Genomic DNA, 23,599 nt, shown 5'->3' with positions numbered 1-23,599 from the left:
GCTGTGGGAAAAGCCACATACTAAGCTCTGGAGGGGGACTCAGTCAAAGGAATAGTGTTGCCTTTAAGGCAGTCACAGCCTAGCTGGAAACGCAAACCCAGTGCAATGCGGTGCCCAGAAGAGTCTTGGGGCTTCACCACAAGTCCCGCTCGCCACGCTGAATAGGAAAATGGTGCTAAAGTAATACAGACACAGTATTCTGTGTACCCCTTCACTGAATGCTTTTGAGACACTTGAATTCTGAAGAAGAGAAGAAACTTGAAAATGATAGGGCTGATTTACATCCATTAGGATGGTTATTATAAAACAAAACAAAACAGACAACAACAAGTGTTGTTGAGAATGTAGAGAAAATGAAACCATCATGCATTGCTGGTGGCAATGTAAAATGGAAGGTTTGTCAGTTTCTCAAAAAATGTTAAACATAGAACTACCATATGATCCAGCAATTCCACTTCTGGGTATATACACAAGAGTTGAAATCAAGCACTCAAGCACTCAAACATGTTCATAGCAGCGTGACTCATAATAACCAAAAGCTGGAAACAACCCAAGTATCTATTGATGGAGGAGTGGATTTAAAAATGTGGTATATGCCCACATACAGCCTTAAAAGGAATTCTAACACACGTGACAACATGGGTGAACCTTGAGGACATTATACCAAGTAAAATAAGCCAGACACAAAAGAACAAATTGTGCCTGACCCACTTATATGAATGAAGTTGCTAGAATAGTCAAGTTCATAGAGACAGAAAGTAGAAGAGTGGTCCTGGGGGCTGAGGGATGGGAATGGGGAGTTAGTATTTAATGGGGATAGAGTTTCAGTTTGGGATGCTGAGAAAGTTCTGGAAATGGATGGTAGTGATGGTTGCACAGCAATGTGAATGTGATTCATGCCACTGAATTATACACCTAAAAATGGCTTCAACGTAAATTTTATGCTGTGTTTTCACCACAGTAAAAATAAATGAGCTGGGAGGCATGGGTTTAGAAGGTGTTTGCATGCTGTTACACAAACAGAAAAGGAAATAGAAAGTTAATATAGAACTTGGATGCACTATTCCCATGTGGGGACTGGCCTTGAGGCAGTGACAGGACAAGTGCTTCCTTGATTCACCCCAGAGAACGTGAGAGAACTGTGGTGACATTCTGCTATCTCTGTGGAAGGTTGGTCAATTGTGGTCTCACGTCAGTGTGCTGTGTGGATCTTGCATCTGTCTTGAGCACCAACCAGTCCCTGACCAGACTCTACTTGGGAGAAAATGCCCTGGGAGACTCTGGAGTTGGAATTTTATGTGAAAAAGCAAAGCATCCGCAATGTAACCTGCAGAAACTGGGGTAAGTCCTCATGGGTGTCTCAATGGAAAAGAAACTTGTCTTCAGGGATGCGTTATTAGAAAAATGTCGGTGGGGGCTACTCCAAAAAAGATTAATCAGATGGAGTTGAGGGTGGAGAACAAAGGAGATGATATCTGAAGGGGTTTGCAGCTACCACCTACTACTGGCAACGCATTTTTGACTACAGAGTTGGAGCTTCTGAGTCGAAAGAAACAGGAGAGACTCTTCCTCCCAAGTTCTCATTGAACAAAACACTTGCTTCTAAGACATTCACGCAGAGAGTCACCCGTTTTATGTGTGAATACTTCTGAGTCGGTCATTGCTGTACGATGTGGCCACTGCAGTGGGAGAGAGTTCTTATCCCAACATGGCATCTTCTCTGGTTTCTGTGCATTGGTCCTTGTCCTGCTCCTGAGAGCTCCACGGAGGAACACTGATCTCAGTCTCCAGAGAAAATACACACCCTCGCTCTTTTCATCTCCTACCTAGGTGTCGCTAAGTCCTCAGTTAGGACTGGCTTAGCTCCTTCATCTATTTAACCACGTTGTCCTAGGGAATGGCTGATCTGTCAATGTCCCCACTTGACGTGCAGTGCCCAGACTAGAACCCCACTCTCCTAAAGATGTGTGCTGGTGCTGCCACCTTCTGTGGCGGGCGTTCTATTATCGCCGTTGAAGCCTGTGACTTTCTTACGTTTTTGGCAGTCACATCATATCATGAGTTCATGTTGGAATTTTGCAGTAAATAATAATAAAATTTCCAGGTGTCTTCTAACCCCAACAACCAATTCTCTTCAGACATGAGCTGGATGTTTTACAAGTCAATTCAGTTTTGACACCATCTACCCAGAGTTAGCACAGACCACACATGTTAAAGGCTCAGTCTCCCAAGACTGCCCTCTCCCTACAGATATCAGATGCTAATTGTAAATGGTGGGTCCCCAGGTTATTCACATTTCTTTCTGACTTGGCTATAAATGGGGGTTCCCCACAACCCCCTGCTCCTTCTTCAGGTTTGAAAATTTGCTAAAATGGCTCATAGCAATCGGAGAAATTGTTATTACATTTATGCTTATTATAAAGGATATTATAAAGAACACAAACAAACAGCCAAATGAAGAGACACATAGGATGATATCCAGTAGGTCCAGAGCAGAGGAATTTCTGTCTGCATGGAGCTGGGATGCTCCTCCCTGTGGCCACCATCCCAGAAAGTCTCCAAATCTTTGTTCAGGAGATTTTATAGTGCTTGATCTTTAGCCTTCCTCCCTGCACCTTCCTGGGGGTTTAGGGTGGGGCTGAAAATTCTAACCCTCTGATCACTTGGACTTCCTGCTGACCAGCCCCATGCTGAGACTATGTCGGGGCTATCTAAATCACTAGCATAGCACGAACTCAGGTGTGATCAAAGGGGCTCCTTCAAATAGCAAAGTGTGCTCCTATCACTCAGGAAATTCCAGGGATTTTAGGAACACTATGCCTCCTGAGCTGACAGTCCAATGGGAGCTCCCTTGTAGGTAACTAACTGCTTTTCTCTTGCTGCTTTTAACATTCTTTTTGTCTTTAACCTTTGGCATTGGTGTGGTCTTGGTGTGGGTCTGTTTGGGTTCATCTCGTTTGGGCCTCTCTGTGCTTCCTGGGCTTGTATGTCTATTTCCTTTACCAGTTTTAGGGAAATTTTTTTGGTCATTATTTCTTCAACTAGGTTTTCAATCCCTTGATCTCTCTCTTCTCCTTCTGGTACCCCTATGATGCAAATGTTGTTACATTTGATATTGTTCCAGAGGCCCCTTACATTGTCCTCACTTTTTTGGATTTTTTTTTTTTTCTTTTTGCTGTTCTGGTTGGATGTTTTCTGCTACCTTATTTTCCAAATTGCTGATTCATGCCTTTGCTTCATCTAATCTATTGTGATTCCCTCTAACGTGTTCTTCATTTTAGTTATTGTATTTTTCATTTCTGACTGGTTCTTTTGTATGTTTTCTATCTCCATTTTTATGTTTCCTATCTCTTTGTTGAAGTTCTCCCTAAGATGACTGAGCATCCTTATAACTAGTGTTTGGAACTCTGTGTCTGATATATTGCTTGTCTCCATTTTGTCTAGCTCTTTTTTGGAGCTTTGTTCTGTTCTTTCATTTGGGACAAGTTTCTTTGTCTTCCCATTTTGGCTGCCTCCCTGTATTTGCTTCTATTTGTTAGGTAGGGTTGCTATGTCCTCTGGTCTTATGTGGTAGATGTTCCATGGGGCCAAGTGGCACAGTCTCCCTAGTCACCTGAGCCTGGTGCTCCATGTGTGTCTCTTGTGTGGGTTGGATGTGCCCTCCTCTTGTAGTTGAGACTGTTTGCTGTTAGCACATCAATGGGAGGGACTGACCCTCAGGCTGATTGGTTGGGAGGACTGGCCTTGCCTACAGTGAAGGAGCTGTTGTGTAGGGGCTGACCCCACAAAGCAGGACTCACTTTATTGATGCTCTGGTGCCAGCCAAGTCTACCCTTTGGGTGTGTCATTTGTGGAAGTGGTTATGTGTGCTCTGGTGTGGTCTGAAGCTGGTCAACTGGTGTGTTGATTCTTAGGCTTGTTCGGAGAGGCTCTGTTTCAGGCCCAGGTCAGTCATTGCCTGTGCCTGGGGGCACTTTGTATGAGTTACAAAGTGATCTGCAAATGGTTGCCACCTGTGCTGGGTTTGGAGGTTCCTGGAGGAGGCGAAGCTGTGAACTGAGGTTGGCTGTTGCTGTTTCTGGGTTTGGGACTGCTTAGCATGAGGTATGAGGCATGCTGAGGCCAGAAGCTGCTTGTTTGGTGTTTGTACACCTTTGAGAGATTTTAGGAAAGTCCATAGCATAAGCTGAGAGAGGCTGTTTGCATGGAAAAGCCACTTGAAGTGGCTTGGTTGGGCTTGTAATGTGGGTGGAGCAGGGTCTCAGGGAATCAACAGGGTAGGGCAAACAGTGTTAGCCAGGTTGATGGAGACTCAGATACGGTGTTGCCTATTTCTGCACTCTGGGTGGGAGGGTTCAGTAAAGGAACAATGGCTTATGCCAGCAGTTCTGTCTGAGAGAAAGCTGCCCCTCCAGCCCTCACCCTGAGCCAGACAATTCAGTTCCTCCCTGTATGTCCCTGGTGCCTTTCAAGCTGCTGCTCCAGTACTGGAGCTCAGAGCAAGTGAGTCTGCCAGTGAGTAAGTCCGTGCGTGGGCCCTTTAAGAAGAATGCCTGGGACTCCAGCAGCCCTATGTCTCACTCAGCCACAATCTCTTCTGGTTTTTCACAGCCCATAACTTATAGGGATTTCTCTATCTGGCACTGGAACCCTGCGCTGGGGAGCCCAGTGTGGGCCTGAAACCCCTTGCTCCTCAGGAGGGATGTCTGCAGCCAAGATTCCCACCCCACCCCCCAATTTTTAAGCCACATGTGAGTGTGGGACCAGCCATTCTATGTCTCCACCCATCTTACCAATTTTGAAGTGGCTTCTTCTGTATGTCTTTAGTTATAGCGCTTCTGTTCAGCTAGACTTCAGGCAGTTCTCAAAGAGAGTTGTTCTGTAATTTAGTTGTAATTTTGATATGGTCATGGGAGGAGGCGAGGTCAGCATTTACCTACTCTGCCATCTTGACTGAAACTCATGTACGATCTTTTTAATTGCTGAATTTGGTTTGCTAATATTTTGTTGAGGATTTTTGCATCTATGTTAATCAGGGATATTGGCCTATAATTTTCTTTTTTTTAATGTCTTTAGTTTTCGAATCAGGGTAATGGTGGCCTTGTAAAATGAGCCTTGTAAAATGAGCTGGGAGCATTCCTTCCTCTTGAATTTTTTGGAGTAGTTTGAGAAGGATAGCATTTAAATTGTTTTTAGTTAATTTTTTTATAATTATTTTTTATGAATGGTATAAGATCAGTATCTAGATCTTTTCTCCTCCTCCTCCTCCTCCTCCTCCTCCTCCTCCTCCTCCTCCTCCTCTTTCTTCTTCTTGCATGTGGATGTTGTTACAACATAATTTGTTGAGCAGACTGTCATTGTTCCATTGTATTGCCCTTACTCCTTTCTTAAAGATCAGTTGACTATATTTATGTGGATCTATTTTGGGGCTCTCTATTCTGTTCCATTAGTGAATTTGTCTATTCTTTTCCAATCCTACACTGTCCTCATTACTGTTGCTTTACAGCAAATCTTGGAGTTGAGTAGTGTCAGTCCTGCAACTTCATTCTTCTCCTTTAATATTGTGTTGGCTATTCTGTGTCTTTTACCTCTTCATATAAACCTTTGAATGAATTTGTCAACGCATACACAGACACCAAACACACACACACACACACACACACACACACACACACACACACACAACTTGCTGGGATTTTGATTGGGATTTGGCATTGAATCTGTAAAGCAAGTTGGACAGAACTGGCATCTTAACAGTATTGTCTTTCTATCTATGAACATGACACATCTGTCCATTTATTTAGTTCTTCTTTGATTTCTTTCACCAGAATTTTGTAATTTTCCTCATGTGGATATAGTACATATTTTGTTAGAGTTATACCTAAGTATTTTTTTTGGAGGGGGTGCTAATATAAATGGCATTGTGTTCTATTTAAAATTCTACTTGTTTATTGCTAGTATATAAGAAAGTGATTGATCTTTTTTCTACCTTGCTATAATGACGTTTTCATTTAAGGAGTTTTTTTTTTTTTTTTTTTTTTTTTTGTCAATTCTTTCAAATTTTCTACATAGGAGATCATATCATCTGCAACAAAACAAAACAAACAAACAAAACCCCCAAAATGTCACAACAAAACCCCCCCAAAACAAACAAGCAAACAAACCCCTAAGATACAGAAGATTTCTTCTGTATCAATCTTTATACCTTTTAGTATTTTTCCTTTTCTTGTCTTATTGCATTAGATAGGACTTCCAGTATGATGAAGAAAAGGAGTGGTGAGAGCTGACATCTTTCTTTTTTCCTGATTTTTGAGGGAAAGTTTCGATTTTCTCATCATTAAATATGCTCTTAGCAGTAGGTTTTTTTTGTTGATATACTTTATCAAGTTGAGGAAGTTTTCTATTTTCAGTTTGCTAAGTACTTTTATCATAAATGGGTGTTGGATTTTGTCAAAGGCTTTTTCTGCATCTATTGATTTGACCATGTGATTATTTTCCTATAGTCCATTGATATGATGGATTATATTTATTGATTTTCAAATGTTAATTTATTTTTATTTAAAAAAGATTTTTATTAAAATATAGCTAACATACAATATTATATTATTTTCAGGTATACACAATAATTATTCAACATTTATAAACCTAAAGAAGTGATCACCATGATAAATCCAGTAACCACCTGACACCATACTATGCTGTCACAATATTATTGACATTACATCCCCATGACTTATTTGTTTTATAACTGGAAATTTGAACCTCTTATTGCCCTTCACCTTTTTCTCCCCTTTAAAAATTTTTTCAGTTATAGAGTTGACATTCAATATTATTTTATATTAGTTTCAAATGTATAGCATAGTGGTTAGACATTTATATAATTTAGGCAGTGATCTCCCTGACAAGTACCCACCTGGCACTATACTTTGTTATTACCATATTATCGATTATATTCCCTATACTTTAATCCCTATGACTATTTTGTAACTACCAATTTGTATTTCTTAATCCCTTCACCTTTTTCACCCTGCCCCCAATTCCTCTCCTATCTATCACCCCGATTGATCTAATACCTCTCTGACACCATACATAGTTATTGCAATATTATTGACTATATTCCTTATGCTATACCCTACATCCCCATGACTACTGTGTAACAACCAATTTATACTTCTTAATCCTTTCCCCTTTTCACCACCCATCTGGCAACCAACGACCAAAGTGTTTTCTGTATCTATGAGTTTGTTTCTCTTTTGTTTGTTTGTTTATTTTGTTCTTTAGATTCCAATTATAAATGAAATCATTTGTCAGTTGTCTGACTTATTATACTGAGTACAGTACCTTGTAGGTCCATTCATGTTGTTGCAGACAGCAAGGTTTCCTTCCTTTTTGCAGCTGAGTAATATTCCATTGTATATATGTACCACTTTGTCTTATTCACTCATCCATTCAAGGACATCCAGGTTGCCTTGGCTTATGTAAATAACGCTGCAATGAACATATGGATGAGCACATTCCCCTTGAAGTAGCATTTTGGGTTTCTTCAGCTAAATATCCAGGAGTGGGGTTACTAGTTCCTTCTTTGTCTCTTGTTATAGTCTTTGTTTTAAAGTCTATTTTGTCTGGCATAAGTATTGCTACCCCAGCTTTTATTTGTTGTTTGTTTCCATTTTCATGAAATATCTTAGTCCTTTACTTTTGTCTGTGTGTGTCTTTTGATCTAAAGTGTGTCTCTTGTAGGCAGCATATGTAAGAGTCTTGCTTTTCTATCCATTCACTCACCCTATCTTTTTTTTTTTTTTATAGAAATTCCTTCCTTCTCTCTCTCTTTCTCTCTCTCTCTCTTTTTTTAAAGATTTTATTGGGGAAGGGGAACAGAACTTTATTGGGGAACAGTGTGTACTTCCAGGCCTTTTTTTTCCAAGTCAAGTTGTTGTCCTTTCAATCTTAGTTGTGGAGGGTGCCGTTCAGCTTCAAGTTATTGTCCCTTCAGTCTTAGTTGTGGAGGGCGCAGCTCAGCTCCAGGTCCAGTTGCCGTTTTCTAGTTGCAGGGGGCGGAGCCCACCATCCCTTGCGGGACTTGAGGAATTGAACTGGCAACCTTGTGGTTGAGAGCCCAGTGGCCTATGTGGGAATCAAAACAGCAGCCTTCGGAGTTAGGAGCATGGAGCTCTAACCGCCTGAGCCACCAGGCCGGCCCACTCACCCTATCTTTTGAATGGAACATTTAATCCATTTACATTGAAAGTAATTGTTGATAGGTATGTAGTTACTGCTATTTTATTATTCATATATATTTATTATTATTATTTATCATCTTAAAGAAGTCCCTCTAAGATTCCTTGTAATACTGATTTGGTGGTGATGAACTCATTTAGCCTTTTCTTGTCTGGGAAGCTCTTTATCTATCCTTTGATTCTAAATGATAGCTTTGCTGGGTACAATAATATTGGTTGTAGGTCCTTGCTTTTCATCATTTTGAATATTTCCTGCCAATTCCTTCTGGCCTGTAAAGTTTCTGTTAAGAAATCAGCTGACAGTCTTATGGGTGCTCCCTTGTAGGTAACTAACTGCTTTTCTCTTGCTGTTTTTAAGATTCTCTCCTTGTCTTTAACTTTTGGCATTTTAATTATGATGTGTCTTGGTGTTGGCTTCTTTGGGTTCATCTTGTTTGGGACTCTCTGTGCTTCCTGGGCTTGTAATTTATTTCCTTTGCCAGATTAGCAAAATTTTCTGTCATTATTTTTTTCAAATACGTTTTCAATTCCTTGCTCTCACTCTTCTTCTTCTGGTAGCCCTATAATAATTGTTAGCATGCTTGATGTTGTCCCAGATGTTGCCCCTTAAACTCGCCTTAATTTTTTGGATTCTTTCTTCTTTTTGCTGCTCTGATTGGGTATTTTCTGCTACCTTATCTTCTACATCTCTGGTTCAATCCTCTGCTTCATCTAATCTACAGTTGATTCCCTGTAACGTATTCTTTATTTCCATTACTATATTTTTTATTTGTGACTGGTTCTTTTGTATGTTTTCTTTCTCCATTTTTCTATTTCCTATCTCTTTGTTGAAGTTCTCCCTGAGATCGCTGAACATTCTTATAACCAGTGTTTGGAACTCTGAGTCTGGTAGATTGCTTGTCTCCAATTTGTTTAGTTATTTGTCTAGAGCTTTGTTCTGTTCTTTATTTGGTATAAGTTTCTTTGTCTCCCCATTTTGGGTGTCTCCCTGTGTTTGTTTCTATGTAATAGGTAGGGCTGCTATGTCTCCTGGTCTTAGTAGAGTAGCCTTACGTAGTAGGTGTTCTATGAGGGCCAGTGGTGTAGTCTTCCTGGTCACCTGAGCCACATACTCCAGGTGTGTCCCTTGTGGGTTTTGTGTGCCCTCCTCTTGTAGTTGAGCCTTGGTTGCATATCAGTGGGAGGGACTGACCCTCAGGCTCATTGGTTATGAGGACAGGCTGTGACTACAGTGGAAGTGTTGTTGTGCAGGGGCTGATCCTACAGAGCAGGATCTGCCTCAGCAGGACTCTGGTCCTGCCCAACACTCTCCTACCCCTTGGGTGTGTCATTCTTGGATGCTCCAGCTCATTTTGAAGCCCCAGGACCACCTTGGAGAGCATCTGCTGAAGGTCAAGTGTACTGCAGCCCATGCCCACAAGGGGCCACCTGGCAGGAGCCACAAAGAAATCCGCAGATGGCTGCCACCTGTGGTGTGCTTGGAAGTGCCTCGAGAGGCCAAGCTGAGAACCGAGGCCGGCTGCCACTAATGCCAGCTTCAGGCTGCTTAGCCAGATGTACAGGACATGCTCAAGCCAGATGTCTGGGTTCCATGAACCTTTGAGACATGCTAGGAAAGTCTGCAGCTTGAGCTAAGGCAGCCAGCTTTTTTTTATATGAAAAAGCTCCTGGAAGTGGCTTCGGTGTGCCCAAAAGTTGGATGGGGCAGGGTCTCGAATCACCAGGGCATGGTGAAGGAAGGCATTAGCCAGCTTGATGGAGACTCAGAGAAGGCAGCCACGTGAGTCAGCATGCTGGGAAGAGGGAGGGTTCAATGAAGAAACAATGGCCTCCACGAGCTCCTCTGTTCAAGAGAAAGCCACCTCTCCAGCTCTTATCCCAAGCCAGACAACTCAGTTCTTTGCCATATGGCCCTGCCAACTTTCTAGCAGCTGCCCCAGTGCTGGAGCTCAGAGTGAGTGATTCTGTCAGTGAGTAAGTCTGTGCATGGTCCCTTTAAGAGGAGCCGCTGGGACTTCAGCCTTTCCCTATCTCACTCAGTCACAATCTCCACTGCTTTTCATAACCAGAAATCATGGGGACTTCTCTCTCCAGCACTGGGCTGGGGTGGGGCTCGGATATCTTGCTTCTCTGGAGGGACGGGAAGGGGAGCCTCCACAGCCGAGATATCTCTCCCAATTTTTAATGATCACATGCGGGTGTGGGACAGTGCCTGTTCTGTGTCTCTTACCCTCCTACCAGTCTTGAGGTGGCTTTTTCTGCATGTCCTTAATTGATTTTTAAATGTTGATTTAGGTTTGTATACCTGGGATAAATCCCACGTGGTATTGGTATATAGTTCTTTTTAGACATTGTTAGATTTAATTTGGTAATACTTTGTTGAGGATTTTTGCATCTAGGTTTGTAAGAAATACTTGTAATTTTATTGTAGTGTGTTTGTCTGGCTTTGATATTAGGGTAACGCTGACCTCAGAATGTGTTTGGAACTGTTCTCTTTATTTCTCTTTTCTGGAAGAAACTGTAGAGAATTGGTAACATTTCTTCTTTAAGTATTTGTTAGAATTCACCAGAGAAACTATCTGTGTCTGGTGCTTTCTTTTTTGGAAGTTTGTCAATTTTTCATTCAATATCTTTAATAAATAAAGGCCTATCCAGATTGTCTATTTTTTCTTGTGTGAGTTTTGGCAGATTTTGTCATTCAAGCATTTTTCTATTTTGTCTAGGTTATAAAATTTGTGGGCACAGAATTGTTTCTAGGATTTCTCTATTATCCTTTTAATGTTCTTGGTACCAATAGAGATTTTCCTTCTTTCATTTCTGATATTAGTAATTTGTGTTCTCTCTCTCTCTCTCTCTCTTTTTCTTTGTTAGCCTGGCTAGAGGTTTATCAATTTATTGATCTTTTTCAGTAAACCAGCTTTTGTATTCGTTGATTTTCTCTATTAATTTCCTGTTTTCAATTTCATTGATTTATGCTCTATTTTTCATTTTTCCCTATCTTCTCCTTACTTTGGATTTAATCTGCTCTTCTTTTTCTAATTTTCTAAGGTGGAAGCTTAGATGATTGACTTTAGGCCTTTATTCTTTTCTAATTTATGCATTCCATGCTATAAGTTTCCATCTAAGCACTGCTTTTCCTGCAGTCTACAAATTTTAATAAGTTGTGTGTTCATTTTCATTTAGTTCAAAATATCTTTAAATTTCTTTTGAGATTTCTTCTTTGATGCATATTTTATTTAGAAATGTGTTGTTTAGTGGCCACATACTTTGGAATTTTCCAGCTATCTTTCTGTTATTTATTTTTAGTGTCATTTCATTGTGGTCTGATTTCTATTTTTTCAAATTTTAAGGTATTATTTATGACCCAGAATGTGGTCTGTCTTGGTGAATGTTACATGTGAGCTTGATAAGAATGTGTATTCTTCTGTTGTTGGATGAAGCAGTCGATAGATATTAATGATAACCAATTGATTGATAATGTTATTGAGTTCAACTGTGTCCTTACTGATGTTCTGCCAGCTAGATCTGTCCATTTTTGATAGAGGGGTGTTGAAGTCTCCAACAATAATAAATCCATCCATTTCTCCTTCCAGTCCTATCAGTTTTTGCCTCACATATTTTGACTGCTTTTAGGCACATACACATTAAAGATTGTGCAATATTGTGATTTATAAAAAATATATATTTGGTCATTCAGATGACCAAAAGATATTTCTCATATATATTTGGTCTTTGTCTACAGTTCTTGGCTCACAGCTCCCCAAACCCTTGGAATTTCGTAAGTGTTGAGAGAGATAAATGCATCTTTTGTTATGTTAATGAAGCAACTTTTGGAAAGCACCTACTATGTTTCCCTGAAAATAAGACCTAGCCGGACAATCAGTTCTAATGCGTTCTTTGGAGCAAAAATTAATATAAGACCTGGTATTACATATTATATTATATTATATTATATTATATTATATTATATTATATTATATTATATTATATTATATTATAATATTATATTATACCCAGTCTTACATTATATTAAAATAAGACCAGGTCTTATATTAATGTTTGCTCCAAAAGATGCATTAGAGCTGATGGTCCGGCTAGGTCTTATTTTCGGGGAAACACGGTAAGGATGGGGACTGGTTGGCAGTGGAGCCAACAACCAGTGATGGAAGTTTCATTCTTTCTCCCTGGCCTCTGGGGAGGGAAGTGGGTCTGGTGATGGAGTTCAATCACCAATGGCCAATGATTTAATCAAGCATGCCCGTGTAATGGAACCTTCATATAAATCAGGGTTCAGGGAGCTGCTGGGGTTGGTGAACACATGGAGATGCAGGGACAGTGTTGCACCTGGAGAGGGATGAAAACCCCTCGCTCCTTCCAACATGCCTTGCCCTGTGCATCTCTTCCGTTTGGCTGTTCCTGATCCCTTCAAAATGAAGTAGTGACCTACTGAGTAACGTGTTTCTCTGAGTTCTGTGAGCTGCTGTAGCAAATTAATGGAAACTGAGGAGGCGGTTGTGGGAATCACTGATTTATAACTGGTCAGTCAGAAGCATAGGTGACAACCTGGACTTGTGACTGTCTGAAGTTGGGGAGTTGGGGGTGCAGGCTTGCAGGACTCAGCCTGTGGAATCTGATGTTTTTGGGTGGATAGTATCAGAATTGATTGAATTATTGGACATCCTGCTGGTGTCTGAGAATTGTTTGTTTATGTGGAGACCACCTTCCCCATGTTGGAAATTCGATCTCAGAACACCTAAAACAGATTGTTATGTTTCTTGGAGAATTGACCCCTTTTATCATTTTGTAATGTCCCTCTTTATCCCTGATAACTTTTGTTGCTGTGTAGGTTGCTTTGCCTGAAATTAATATAGCTATTCCTGCATTACTTTTTATTCTTTAAATTTTAAATATTTTTCAAGCTTTACTGAGATATGATTGGCCAATAGAAATCATACATTTCATATGTACATGATGTTTTGATATGTGTATACATTCTGAATTTCCACAAACAATACATCACCTCACATTATTACTTTTCTTTTTTTTGAGATGAGAACACTTGAGATCTACTTTCTTAGCAAATATCAAGTATACAGTGTATTATCACTAACTATGATCATTGTGATGTACATAGGTCTCCAGAACTTATTCATGTTATAAACTGAAAGTTTGTGACTTTGGATCAACACCTTCCCTTTCCCTTCAGCCTCTGGTAACCATTGTTCTACTGTTACTATGAGTTTGACTTCTTTTTTTTAGATTCCACATATAGGTGAGATCATATAGTATTTGTCTTTCTCTGTCTGACTTAACTTCATTTAGCGTAATGTCCTCCAGGTTCATACAGGTTGTCACAAATGGCAGGATTTCCTTTTTTATTTAAGGCTGAATAATTTCTCATTATATATGTATTTGTATACCACATAGTCTCTGCTTTCTTTTGGTTAGTCTTGGCATGGTATACCTTTCTCCATCCTTTTATTTTTTTTCTATCCGTTTACTTTTAATCTGTATGTGTCTTTACGTTTAAAGTGGGTTTCTTGTAGATAACATATAATTGGCTTTTATTTTTGGTCCACTTTATAATATTTGTCTTTTATCTGTTCATATTTTTGTAGTTTTATTTCTGGGTTCTCAATTCTATTCCATTGGTCTACATGTCTATTTTTCTGCCAGTACCATGCTGTTTTGATTATTGTTGCCCTATAGTACAAGCTAAAGTCAGGGAGTGTGATACCTCCATTATTGTTCTTTTTTCTTAAGATTGCTTTGGCTATTCGGGGTCTTTTGTGGTTCCAAACAAATCTGATGATTTTTTGTTCTATTTCTTTAAAAAATGCCATTGGGATTTTGATGGGGATCGCATTAAATCTGTATATTGCTTTGGGTAATACAGCCTTTTTAACTATGTTGATTCTTCAAATCCATGAGCACCAAATGTCTTTCCTTTTTTTTGTGTCTTCTTTAATTTCTTTCAAAAATGTCTTATAGTTTTCAGCATATAGGTCTTTCACATCCTTGTTTAAGTTTATTCCTAGGTATTTTATTCTTTTTGCTGCAATTGCAAAAGGAATTGTTTTTTTTTAATTTCTTTTTCTGAGATTTCATTGTTAGTGTATAGGAAAGCAATGGACTTTTGTACATTGATTTTATAGTTGGTAACTTTACTGTATTCATTGATTGTTTCTAATAGCTTTTTGGTGGAGTCTTTAGGGTTTTCTATATATAGCATCATGTCATCTGCAAAGAGTGACAATTTAACTTCTTCATTCCCAATTTGGATGCCTTTTATTTCTTTCTCTTGCCTTTTATTTCTTTCTCTTGCCTGATTGCTCTGGCGAGGACTTCCAACACTATGTTGAAAAGCAGAGGTGATAGGAGACAATCCTGCCGTGTTCCTGAATGTAGAGCAAAGGGCTTCAGTTTTTCACCATTAATTATGAGATTAGCTGAGGGTTTGTCATATATGGCCTTTATTATGTTAAGTTATTTTCCTTCTATACCTATTTTATTAAGTGTTTTAATCACAAATGGATATTGTATCTTGTCAAATGCTTTTTCTGCATCAATTGATATAATCAATATTTGTCTTTTAATTGGTTTATTTAGACCATTGACATTCAAAGTAATTATTGATATATTTGCATTAATATCTATCATATTTGTTCCTGTTTTCTACAGACAATGTATACACAGACATGTATACACATGCCAAGACAATGTATACACATTTTAAGAAAGGAAAAAACTGTATTAAAATTATGCTGATGGTAACCACTTTGAACACCTATTGTAATTGCAGAAGTCAAAGATGACTTGTATTCATCTTTTGTTATTGGTGTATGCTGAGTATGACAATTTTAACACAGGTTTTCCTTTCTTAAAATGTGTATATATTTTTTTGGTACCCTCTGTATGTGTTTCCCTTGTTCTTTGATCCTATGTTTGTCTTCTTCTCTTTTTCTTCCTTTTGTTATTTTTTTTTTAATGTTAATTTTTTTTTCTTTTTTTTTTTTAAGATTTTATTGGGGAAGGGGAACAGGATTTTATTGGGGAACAGTGTATACTTCCAGGCCTTTTTTCCAAGTCAAGTTGTTGTCCTTTCAATCTTAGTTGTGGAGGGTGCCGTTCAGCTTCAGGTTGTTGTCCTTTCAGTTATTTATTTATTTATTTTTTTAGTTGTGGAGGGCGCAGCTCAGCTCCAGGTCTAGTTACCGTGAGCCCGTGCTCCAACCAACTGAACCACCCGGGAGGCAGCTCTGCTCAAGGTGCTGTGTTCAATCTTAGTTGCAGGGGGCGGAGCCCACCATCTCTTGCCAGACTCCAGGAATCGAACTGGCAACCTTGTGGTTGAGAGCCTACTGGCCCATGTGGGAACCTTGTGGTTGAGAGCCTACTGGCCCATGTGGGAATCAAACCGGCAGCCTTCGGAGTTAGGAGCATGGAGCTCTAACCGCCTGAGCCACTGGGCCGGCCCCCTCCTTTTGTCATTTTAATTGTGTATTTCATACGATTTTATTTTCTCTCTTTTCTTGGCAACAAATTACATTAAAAAAAAATACTTTGTTAGTTGCCCTAGCATTTTTAATACACATTTACAACTAATTCAAGTCTGCTTTCAAATAACCTTATACTGCTTCACAGGTAGTGTGAGGACCTTATAATAACAAAATAATTCGAACTCCTCCCTCCTGTCCCTTGTATCATTGCTGTCATTTATTTCGCTTTTTTGTAAGTATACACGTAATATACACATCAACAAATGATCGAATACATTGTTTCTATTATTATTTCGAGCATGGTGCTGTTTGATTAATTAAGAATAAGACAAATAAAAGTTTTTATTTCAACTTCCCTTATTTTTTTCCTGATGTTCTTCCTTTTTTCTGTACATTAGACCTATATTATTTTCCTTCTCTCTAAAAAACTTTTTAAAATATCTCTTGTAATGTGAGTTTATTGGCAACAATTTTTCTCAATTTTTATTTGTCTGAGAAAGTCTATATTCTTCTTTCATTTCTGATGGATAATTTCACAGGGTAGGTGTTTTTTTCTTCTTCTTCTTAACACTAAATATTTCACTCCATTCTCTTGTTTGCATGATTTCTGAGGAGAAGTCAGATGTAATTCTTATATTTGCTCCTCAATAGATGAAGTCTTATTTTTCTTCTCTGGCTTCTCTCAGGATTTTTCTTTTATATATGATTCTCTGTATTCTAAAAATGATATGCCTAGCTATAGCGTTGGTTCCTCCACACCCCCTACCCATTTTGGTCTCTGAGCTTCCTGGATCTGTGGTTTGGAGTCTAACATTAATTAATTTGGGGGAAATTCTTGTCATTATTGTTTCACATATTTCCTCTGTTCCATTCTCTCTTTCTTTTTCTTCTGGAATTCCCATTATGTATATACTATACTCATACAACAACTTTTACAGTTATTCCACAGTTCTTGGATATTCTGTTCTTTTTTTTCTTTTCCTGTTCACTTTTCAATTGTGGAGGTTTCAACTGAAATCCTCAAGCACAGAGATTTTCCCCCCCGTTCATTTCTAGTCTACTAATAACCCCATAAAAGGCATTTTTTATCTCAGTTACAGTGATTTTGATCTCTAGCATTTGTTTTGTTTTTTTCTTAGAATTTCCATCTCTGTTTACATTGTCCATCTGTTCTTGCATGTTGTCTACTTTATGCATTAGAGCTCATAGTGTATTAATAATAGTTGTTTTTAATTACTGGTCTGATAGTTTTAACATTCCTGCAATATCTGAGCCTGGTGTTGATGTTTTCTTTGTCTCCTCAAACTCTGATTTTTGCCTTTTAAAATGTCTTATAATTTTTCTTGGTAGCTGGATATGCTTTACTTGGCAAAGACGATGGCTGTAACCAGGCCTTTGGTAATGTCAAGGTGAGGTGTGGGGGTGGGAGGCATTCTATAATCTTATGATTAAGTCTCAGTCCTTAGTGCGCCTGTGCCTCTGGACTGTGTTTTCCTTTCGCCTTACGTGAAACAGGATGCTTAAGTGGGCTGGAGTTGAGTATTTCCCTTTCCTAAGGTCAGTTAAGCACTGATAATGTCCCACCAGGTAAGGCTTTGGATATAATGTCCCCCTCTGACTGGGTCCCCCTGGTGTTTTAACTCTCTGACTTGTCATCAGTCACAGTTCAGTTTTCCCCATCTGGGCTCTGGTTCCCACAGCAGGTTCAGCCTTGGGCTTCTGATCTACGAAGTTGTGATTCTCCATATTCGTCTCTCTGTCTCTCCAACTTGTGGGCAGTAGATTGCCCTGGGACCATACTTTCCTTATGGATCAAAGAATAGTTGCTGATTTGTCAGATTGTTCAGCTTTTAACTTGTTAAAAACAGGTGGTGATTTTCTTTTTTTTAAATTACAGTTTATTGGGGTGACCATTGTTAGTAAAGTTACATAGGTTTCAGGTGTACAATTCTGTATTACATCATCTATAAATCCCATTGTGTGTTCTGGGTGGTGATTTTTAAGCTTCCTATGTGTTGGACTGAAAACTGAAAGTCCTCCTTGTGAGGTTTTTATGATAAAAGTAAGACACTCAGTGTGAAAATATCAAGTAACATAGATACACGAAGTAAGACATATGACAACTGCTTCTCAGCCCACTTCTGAGAGAACCATTCACAATAGGCTGATGAGCAAACTTCCAGACAGTTTGTTATACATACCCATCTAAACATCCATCTGTCTGTCTGTCTGTCAACCACGCTCTTGATATACTGTGTTTTGATTTTCTGGGGCTGCTGTAACCAAGTACCACAAAAGGTGTGGCTTAAATAACAGACATTTATTTTTATAATTTTTAGTTTTATTGAGAAATAATTCACATACAGTGCTGTATAAGTTTAAGGTGAACAGCATAATGACTTGACTTAGATATATTGTGAAATGATTACCACAATAAATTTAGTTAACATCCATCACCTCATATAGTTACAAAAAATGTTTTTTCCTTTAGTGAGAACTTTTAGGATTTATTTTCTCAACTTTCAAATATATCATACAGCAGTGTAAGCTATAGTCATCACGGTGTACATCATGCCTTTAATACTTATTTATCTTATAACTGGAGGTTTGTGACTGACCACTTTCATTCAATTTCCCCACTCCCCCCGCACCCCCACATCTCTGTTAATCACAAATTTGATCTTTTTTTTATTCTACACGTTTGGTTTAAGTTCTTTTTCTTTTTTTAAATCCCACATATCAGTAAGATCAAAAGTATTTGTCTTTCTCTATCTGACTTATTTCACTTAGCATAATACCCTCACGGTCCATCCCTGTTGTCACCAATGGCAGGGTTTTCTTCTTCTTCTTTTTTATGGCTGAGTAGTATTCCATTGTGTGTGTGTGTGTGTGTGTGTGTGTGTGTGTGTGTGTGCATGTGTGTGTATCACATAATCTTCATCCATTCATCTATTGATGGAAACTTAGGTTGTTTCTAGGCCTTGGCTATTGTAAAAAATTTGGCAATGAGCTTGGGGTACAGATATCTGTTCTATATAGTAGTTTTGTTTCATTCAGATAAATACCGAGAAGTGGAATTACTAAATCATATGGTCGTTTTATTTTTAATTTTTTGAAGAAACTTTATACTGTTTTCCACAGCGGCTGCACCAATTTGCAGTCCCACCAACAGTGTACGAAGGTTCCCTTTTCTTCACATCCTCACCAGCACTTGCTTTCTCTTTCTGACGGCAGTTTATTTTAACAGGTGTGAGGTGATATCTCATTGTGGTTTTAGTTTGCATTTCCCTAATAATTAGTGATGTTGAGCACCTTTTCATGTACCTGTTGGCTATTTGAATACCCTCTTTGGAAAAAATGTCTATTTAGGTTCTTTGCCCATTTTTAAATGGAATTATCTGTTACTTTTTGATATTGAGTTGTATGAATTCTTTATGTATTTTGGATATTAATTCCTTATCAGATATGGTTTGCAAATATGTTTTTCTTCATTCTGTAGGTTGTCTTTTTACATTGCTGATGGTTTCTTTTGCTGTGCAGAAGTTTTTTCAGTTTGATGTAGCCCACACTTGATTATTTTTTATTTTGTTGCTTGTGCTTTAGGTGCCATAGTAAAAAAAAAAAATCACTGCTAAAACTCATTTCAAGAAGTTTCTTCCCTGTGTTTCTTTTCTAGGGGCTTTATGGTTTGAGGTCTTACATTTAAGTCTTTAATCCATTTTGAGTTAATTTTTGTGAATCGTGTAAGATAGGGGTCCAGTTTCAATTTTTCACATGTGAATATACAATTTTGTAAATGGGATAGTTTATTTTATTTTCAGATAATTTATCATTAGTATATAGAAATGCTACTATTGTTAGTATATATAAATGTTTATTTTATGTCCTGTAGATTTACTGAATTCATTGACTAAATCTAACAGGTTTTTCTTTGGTTGAGTCTTTAGGATTTTCTCTATATAAAGTCATGTCATCTACTAATAGAGACAATTTTACTTCTTTCTCTACAAATTTGATGCCTTTTATTTCGTTTTCTTGTCTAATTGCTCTCACTAGGATTTTCAGTACTATGTTGAATAGGAGTGGTGAAAGTGGATACATTTATGTTGTTACTGATCATAGAGGAAAAGCTTTTGACCTTTCACCCTGATTGTGGTGTTCACTGTGGGCTTGTCATACATGACCTTTATTATGTTGAGGTACATTCCTTCTATACCTAATTTGTTAAGAGTTTTTATCATGAATGAATGTTGAATTTTTCTCTGCATCTGTTGAGATGATCACATTATCTTTCATTCTATTAATGTGATGTGTCGTATTTATTTATTTGCATATTTTTAACCATCCTTGTACCTGAGGGATAAATTCCACTTAATTATAGTGAATGATCCTTTTTTACGTGCTGCTGAATTTGATTTACTAGTATTTTGTTGAGAATTTTTGCATCTATATTCATCAAGGTACTGACCTGTAGTTTTCTTTTCTTGTATTGTCTTTGTCTGATTTTGGTATCAGGATAATGCTGGCTTCATAAAATGAGTTTTGGAGTGTTCCTTCCTCTCTGATTTTTTTTTTTTGACAGAGTTTGAGAAAGATTTACATTAATTCTTCTTTAAATGTTTGATGAAATTTATTAATGAAGTCATCTTGTCCTGGACCTTTCTTTGTTGGGAGTTTTTAAATTACTGATTCAATCTTTTTACCAGGAATTGGTCTGTTCAGATTTTCTATTTCTTCTTGATTCAGTCTTGGTGGGTAGTATGTTTCTAAGAATTTTTCTGTTTCTTCTAGGTTGTTTAGTTGTTGATTATAGTTATTCATGGTAGCCTCTTATGATCCTTTATATTTTTGTGGCATCAATTGTAATGTCTCTTTCATTTATAATTTTGTTGATTTCGGTCTAATCTCTTTACTTACTGGTTTGTCTAGCTAAAGGTTTGCCAATTTTGTTTTTTATCTTTTAAAAGGAACTATTCTTAGTTTGTTAATCTTTTTTTATTGTTTTCTTATTCTCTTATTTATTCTTGTTCTAATCTATTTTTTTAAAATGTCCTTCCTTTTGGTAATTTTGGGCTTAGTTTGTTGTTATTCTCTTTCCTTGAGGTATAAAGTTAGGTTGTTTATTTAAGATCTCTCTATTGTCTTGATGTATGTGATTATAGGTAGAACTTTTCCTACTAGAACTAATTTTTCTGCATCCCATAATTTTGGCATATTATGTTTACTTTTTGTTGTTTGTGTCAAGATACTCTTTTATTTTCCCTATAATTTCTTCTTTGACTCATTGGTTGTTTATGTGAGAGTTGTTTAATTTTTGAGTTTTCCAGTTTTCTTTCTGTTATTGGTTTCTAGTTTCATACCATTGTGGACAGAGAAGATACTTGGTATGATTTATTTTCTTGAATTCGCTAAAACCTGTTATGTGGCCTAACATATAATCTACCCTAGCAAATGTCCCATGTGTACTTGAGAAAAATGTGTATTTTGCTGTTGTTGGATGGAATGTTCCAACTGAAATTTATTGTCTCTCATTAGTGGAGCCTAAAAGTCCAAGATCAAGGTTTTGGCAGTTGGTTTCTTCTGGTGGCTATGAGGAAAAATCTGCTTCATGCTCTGGTGGCTTACCAGCAATCATTGGGATTCCATGGTTTGTAAATGCATTACCTCAATCTTAGCCTTTATCTCTACATGGTGTTGTCCCTGAGTTGGTATGTATCTGTTTTTGTGTCCAAGTTCCCCTTTTTATAAAAACACCAATTATATTGGATTATCGCTCACCTTAATGACCGTATGTTAACTAATTACATCTTCAATGACCTCATTTCTAAATAAAGTCACGTTTGGAAGTATTGGGGGCTAGGACTTCAAAATACGAAGTTTTGGAGAACACAGTTCAATCCATAACATTCTATCTCTTTGTCAAAACTAGATTCATAATGTGAATACTTTCCTATGATTTGCTTTTGTAATTTATTGTAAGTACATTGCCATGCTGGTATATATACAGATCTACGAATTTGGGCATAATATTCCATAGTTTGCATTATGGTAATTTATTTAGCTACTCTTTGAATGATGAACCTTTGGATGAGCTTCTACTTTTTATTATTACAAACAACTCTGAAAAAAGTGTATTTGTATATATTTGTAACTTTATATTTGTAACTATATATTTATAACTTTATGTATGTATATTTCTCTTGAGATGGATACATATAAGTGAAATTAATGAGGCAAAACTTTTAGGCATTTTATATTTTGTTAGGCATAGATAAATTTTCTTTTCTAGAACTTTAGGGCTTTATCTCTTTACCCCAATATTACACAAGCACCACATTACAAAATTCTTTAGTTCTTATAACTTATGCCCCACCCTGATTCTTTGCCCTGTTCTTGCCCTTTCCTTACTGCCTTGTTGAATAGTGGGACTTTCCAGGAGGCTGATTAACCAATAAAAAGGGGACAATCCTAATTTTAAAAATAACTTTCAGTTTCCTCTACCTTTAATTTTTTTTTTTTTAACATAACACCGGAGGGAGATTTGAAATGCAAATTTGATAATATTGACACCTTCAAAACACCTTCAAAAGTTCTTCTTTGAAGTTAAAGTTGTTATATCTTATCTTGGCACATAAGGCTATCCCTGACCAGACATAGATCACTGCATCTGCCCTCTTGCCTATCACTTCACTCTATTTTGAGTTATATTGAACTAGTTTTGAGTTCTAAGAACCTGGCCTGCTCTTTTATCCTTCCTCACCTCTGCATACCATTTTCCTTTTGCCTGGAGAGTTATCCTTACTCTCCTATCCCCACCATCTGTCTAAGAAGCAGCTTCTTCCTTTTCAAGTAATTTCTTTCATTTTCCATTTAAAATGCTGATAGAAAAAACACTTGCATCTTGGTTTTGTAATACCTCAATGAGATAATCCTGTTTAAAGTTATCATCACACAGCTAAGTAGATAGTAAATACTCAAAAAATGTAAAATCTTCTTCCTCAATTTTCTTCATGAGACATTTTTGTGACATAAAGTATATCATCAGCAAAATAAAAAACACACACAATAATTTAACTTAATACAGTACATGACAAGATATCTGTGCTCAGTAAATGTGGAACTGAGTTGAATGGATTGGTTGAAACCACGATATATATGTTGGTGACATTCTTTTAATCTGGTAGATTGGTGGGTAAGATTTGCTTGTTTGATTTCTAAGTATTTCATTACATGTTCCAGGTACCCATTACTTAGTCTCAGTGGTTACCAACATTTTGATGATTCAGACAAAATCTCTCCATTTGCTTGTAACTGCTCTCACTTCACTGTGTTCCTTACACATCTAGTCCTTTTCTGGAAATAGTGGTAATGCTTGCCATTCTGTAACTTCCAAAATATTATTTTCTTTCCTTTTTGATGTCTGTCTGCAGTCTTCTGGAATGTTCTTTATCTTTGCCAGTGTCTTAGTCTGTTTGAGCTGCCATAACAAAATTACCACAGACTGGGTGGCTTAAACAACAAATATTTATTTCTCACAGTTCTGGAGTCTGGAAGTCCAAGATCAAGTCTCCTACTGATGATCTGGTTCCTGGTAAGGACCCTCTTCCTGGCTCGCAGGCAGTCATTTTCTTGCTGTGTCCTCATGTGGTGATTGGGATGAGGGGGTCTCTATTATAAGGGCACTAATCCCATCCTGAGGGCTCCACCCTCAAGACCTACTTAAGACCTCCCAAAGGTCCCACATCCTAATACCATCACACTGGGGGTTAATATTTTAACATTTGAATTTGGGGGACATAAATGTTAGGTCCATAGCAGCCAGTAATCCTGCAAATCCCTTCTGCATGTTCACTCAGAACCCTC

At 37.8% G+C, this 23,599-nt stretch overlaps 1 protein-coding gene across 1 annotated transcript in view; it reads left to right on the top strand.

The window, feature by feature from the left end:
- NLRP3 (NLR family pyrin domain containing 3) overlaps positions 1-23,599 on the top strand; it is a 44,959-nt gene that overhangs the window by 14,824 nt on the left and 6,536 nt on the right. The window contains exon 9 of the mRNA XM_019719199.3: positions 1,171-1,341. Within this exon, the coding sequence (XP_019574758.3) occupies positions 1,171-1,341 (171 nt within the window). The remainder of the gene's footprint in view (positions 1-1,170; positions 1,342-23,599) is intronic.

The sequence above is a fragment of the Rhinolophus sinicus genome, chromosome 5, assembly GCF_057876585.1.
Source record: "Rhinolophus sinicus isolate RSI-liver-muscle chromosome 5, RSI-T2T, whole genome shotgun sequence".
NCBI classification, from domain to species: domain Eukaryota; kingdom Metazoa; phylum Chordata; class Mammalia; order Chiroptera; family Rhinolophidae; genus Rhinolophus; species Rhinolophus sinicus.
The sequence above is the reverse complement of the archived record's forward strand: the minus strand, read 5'-3'. Positions and strand labels throughout refer to the sequence as shown.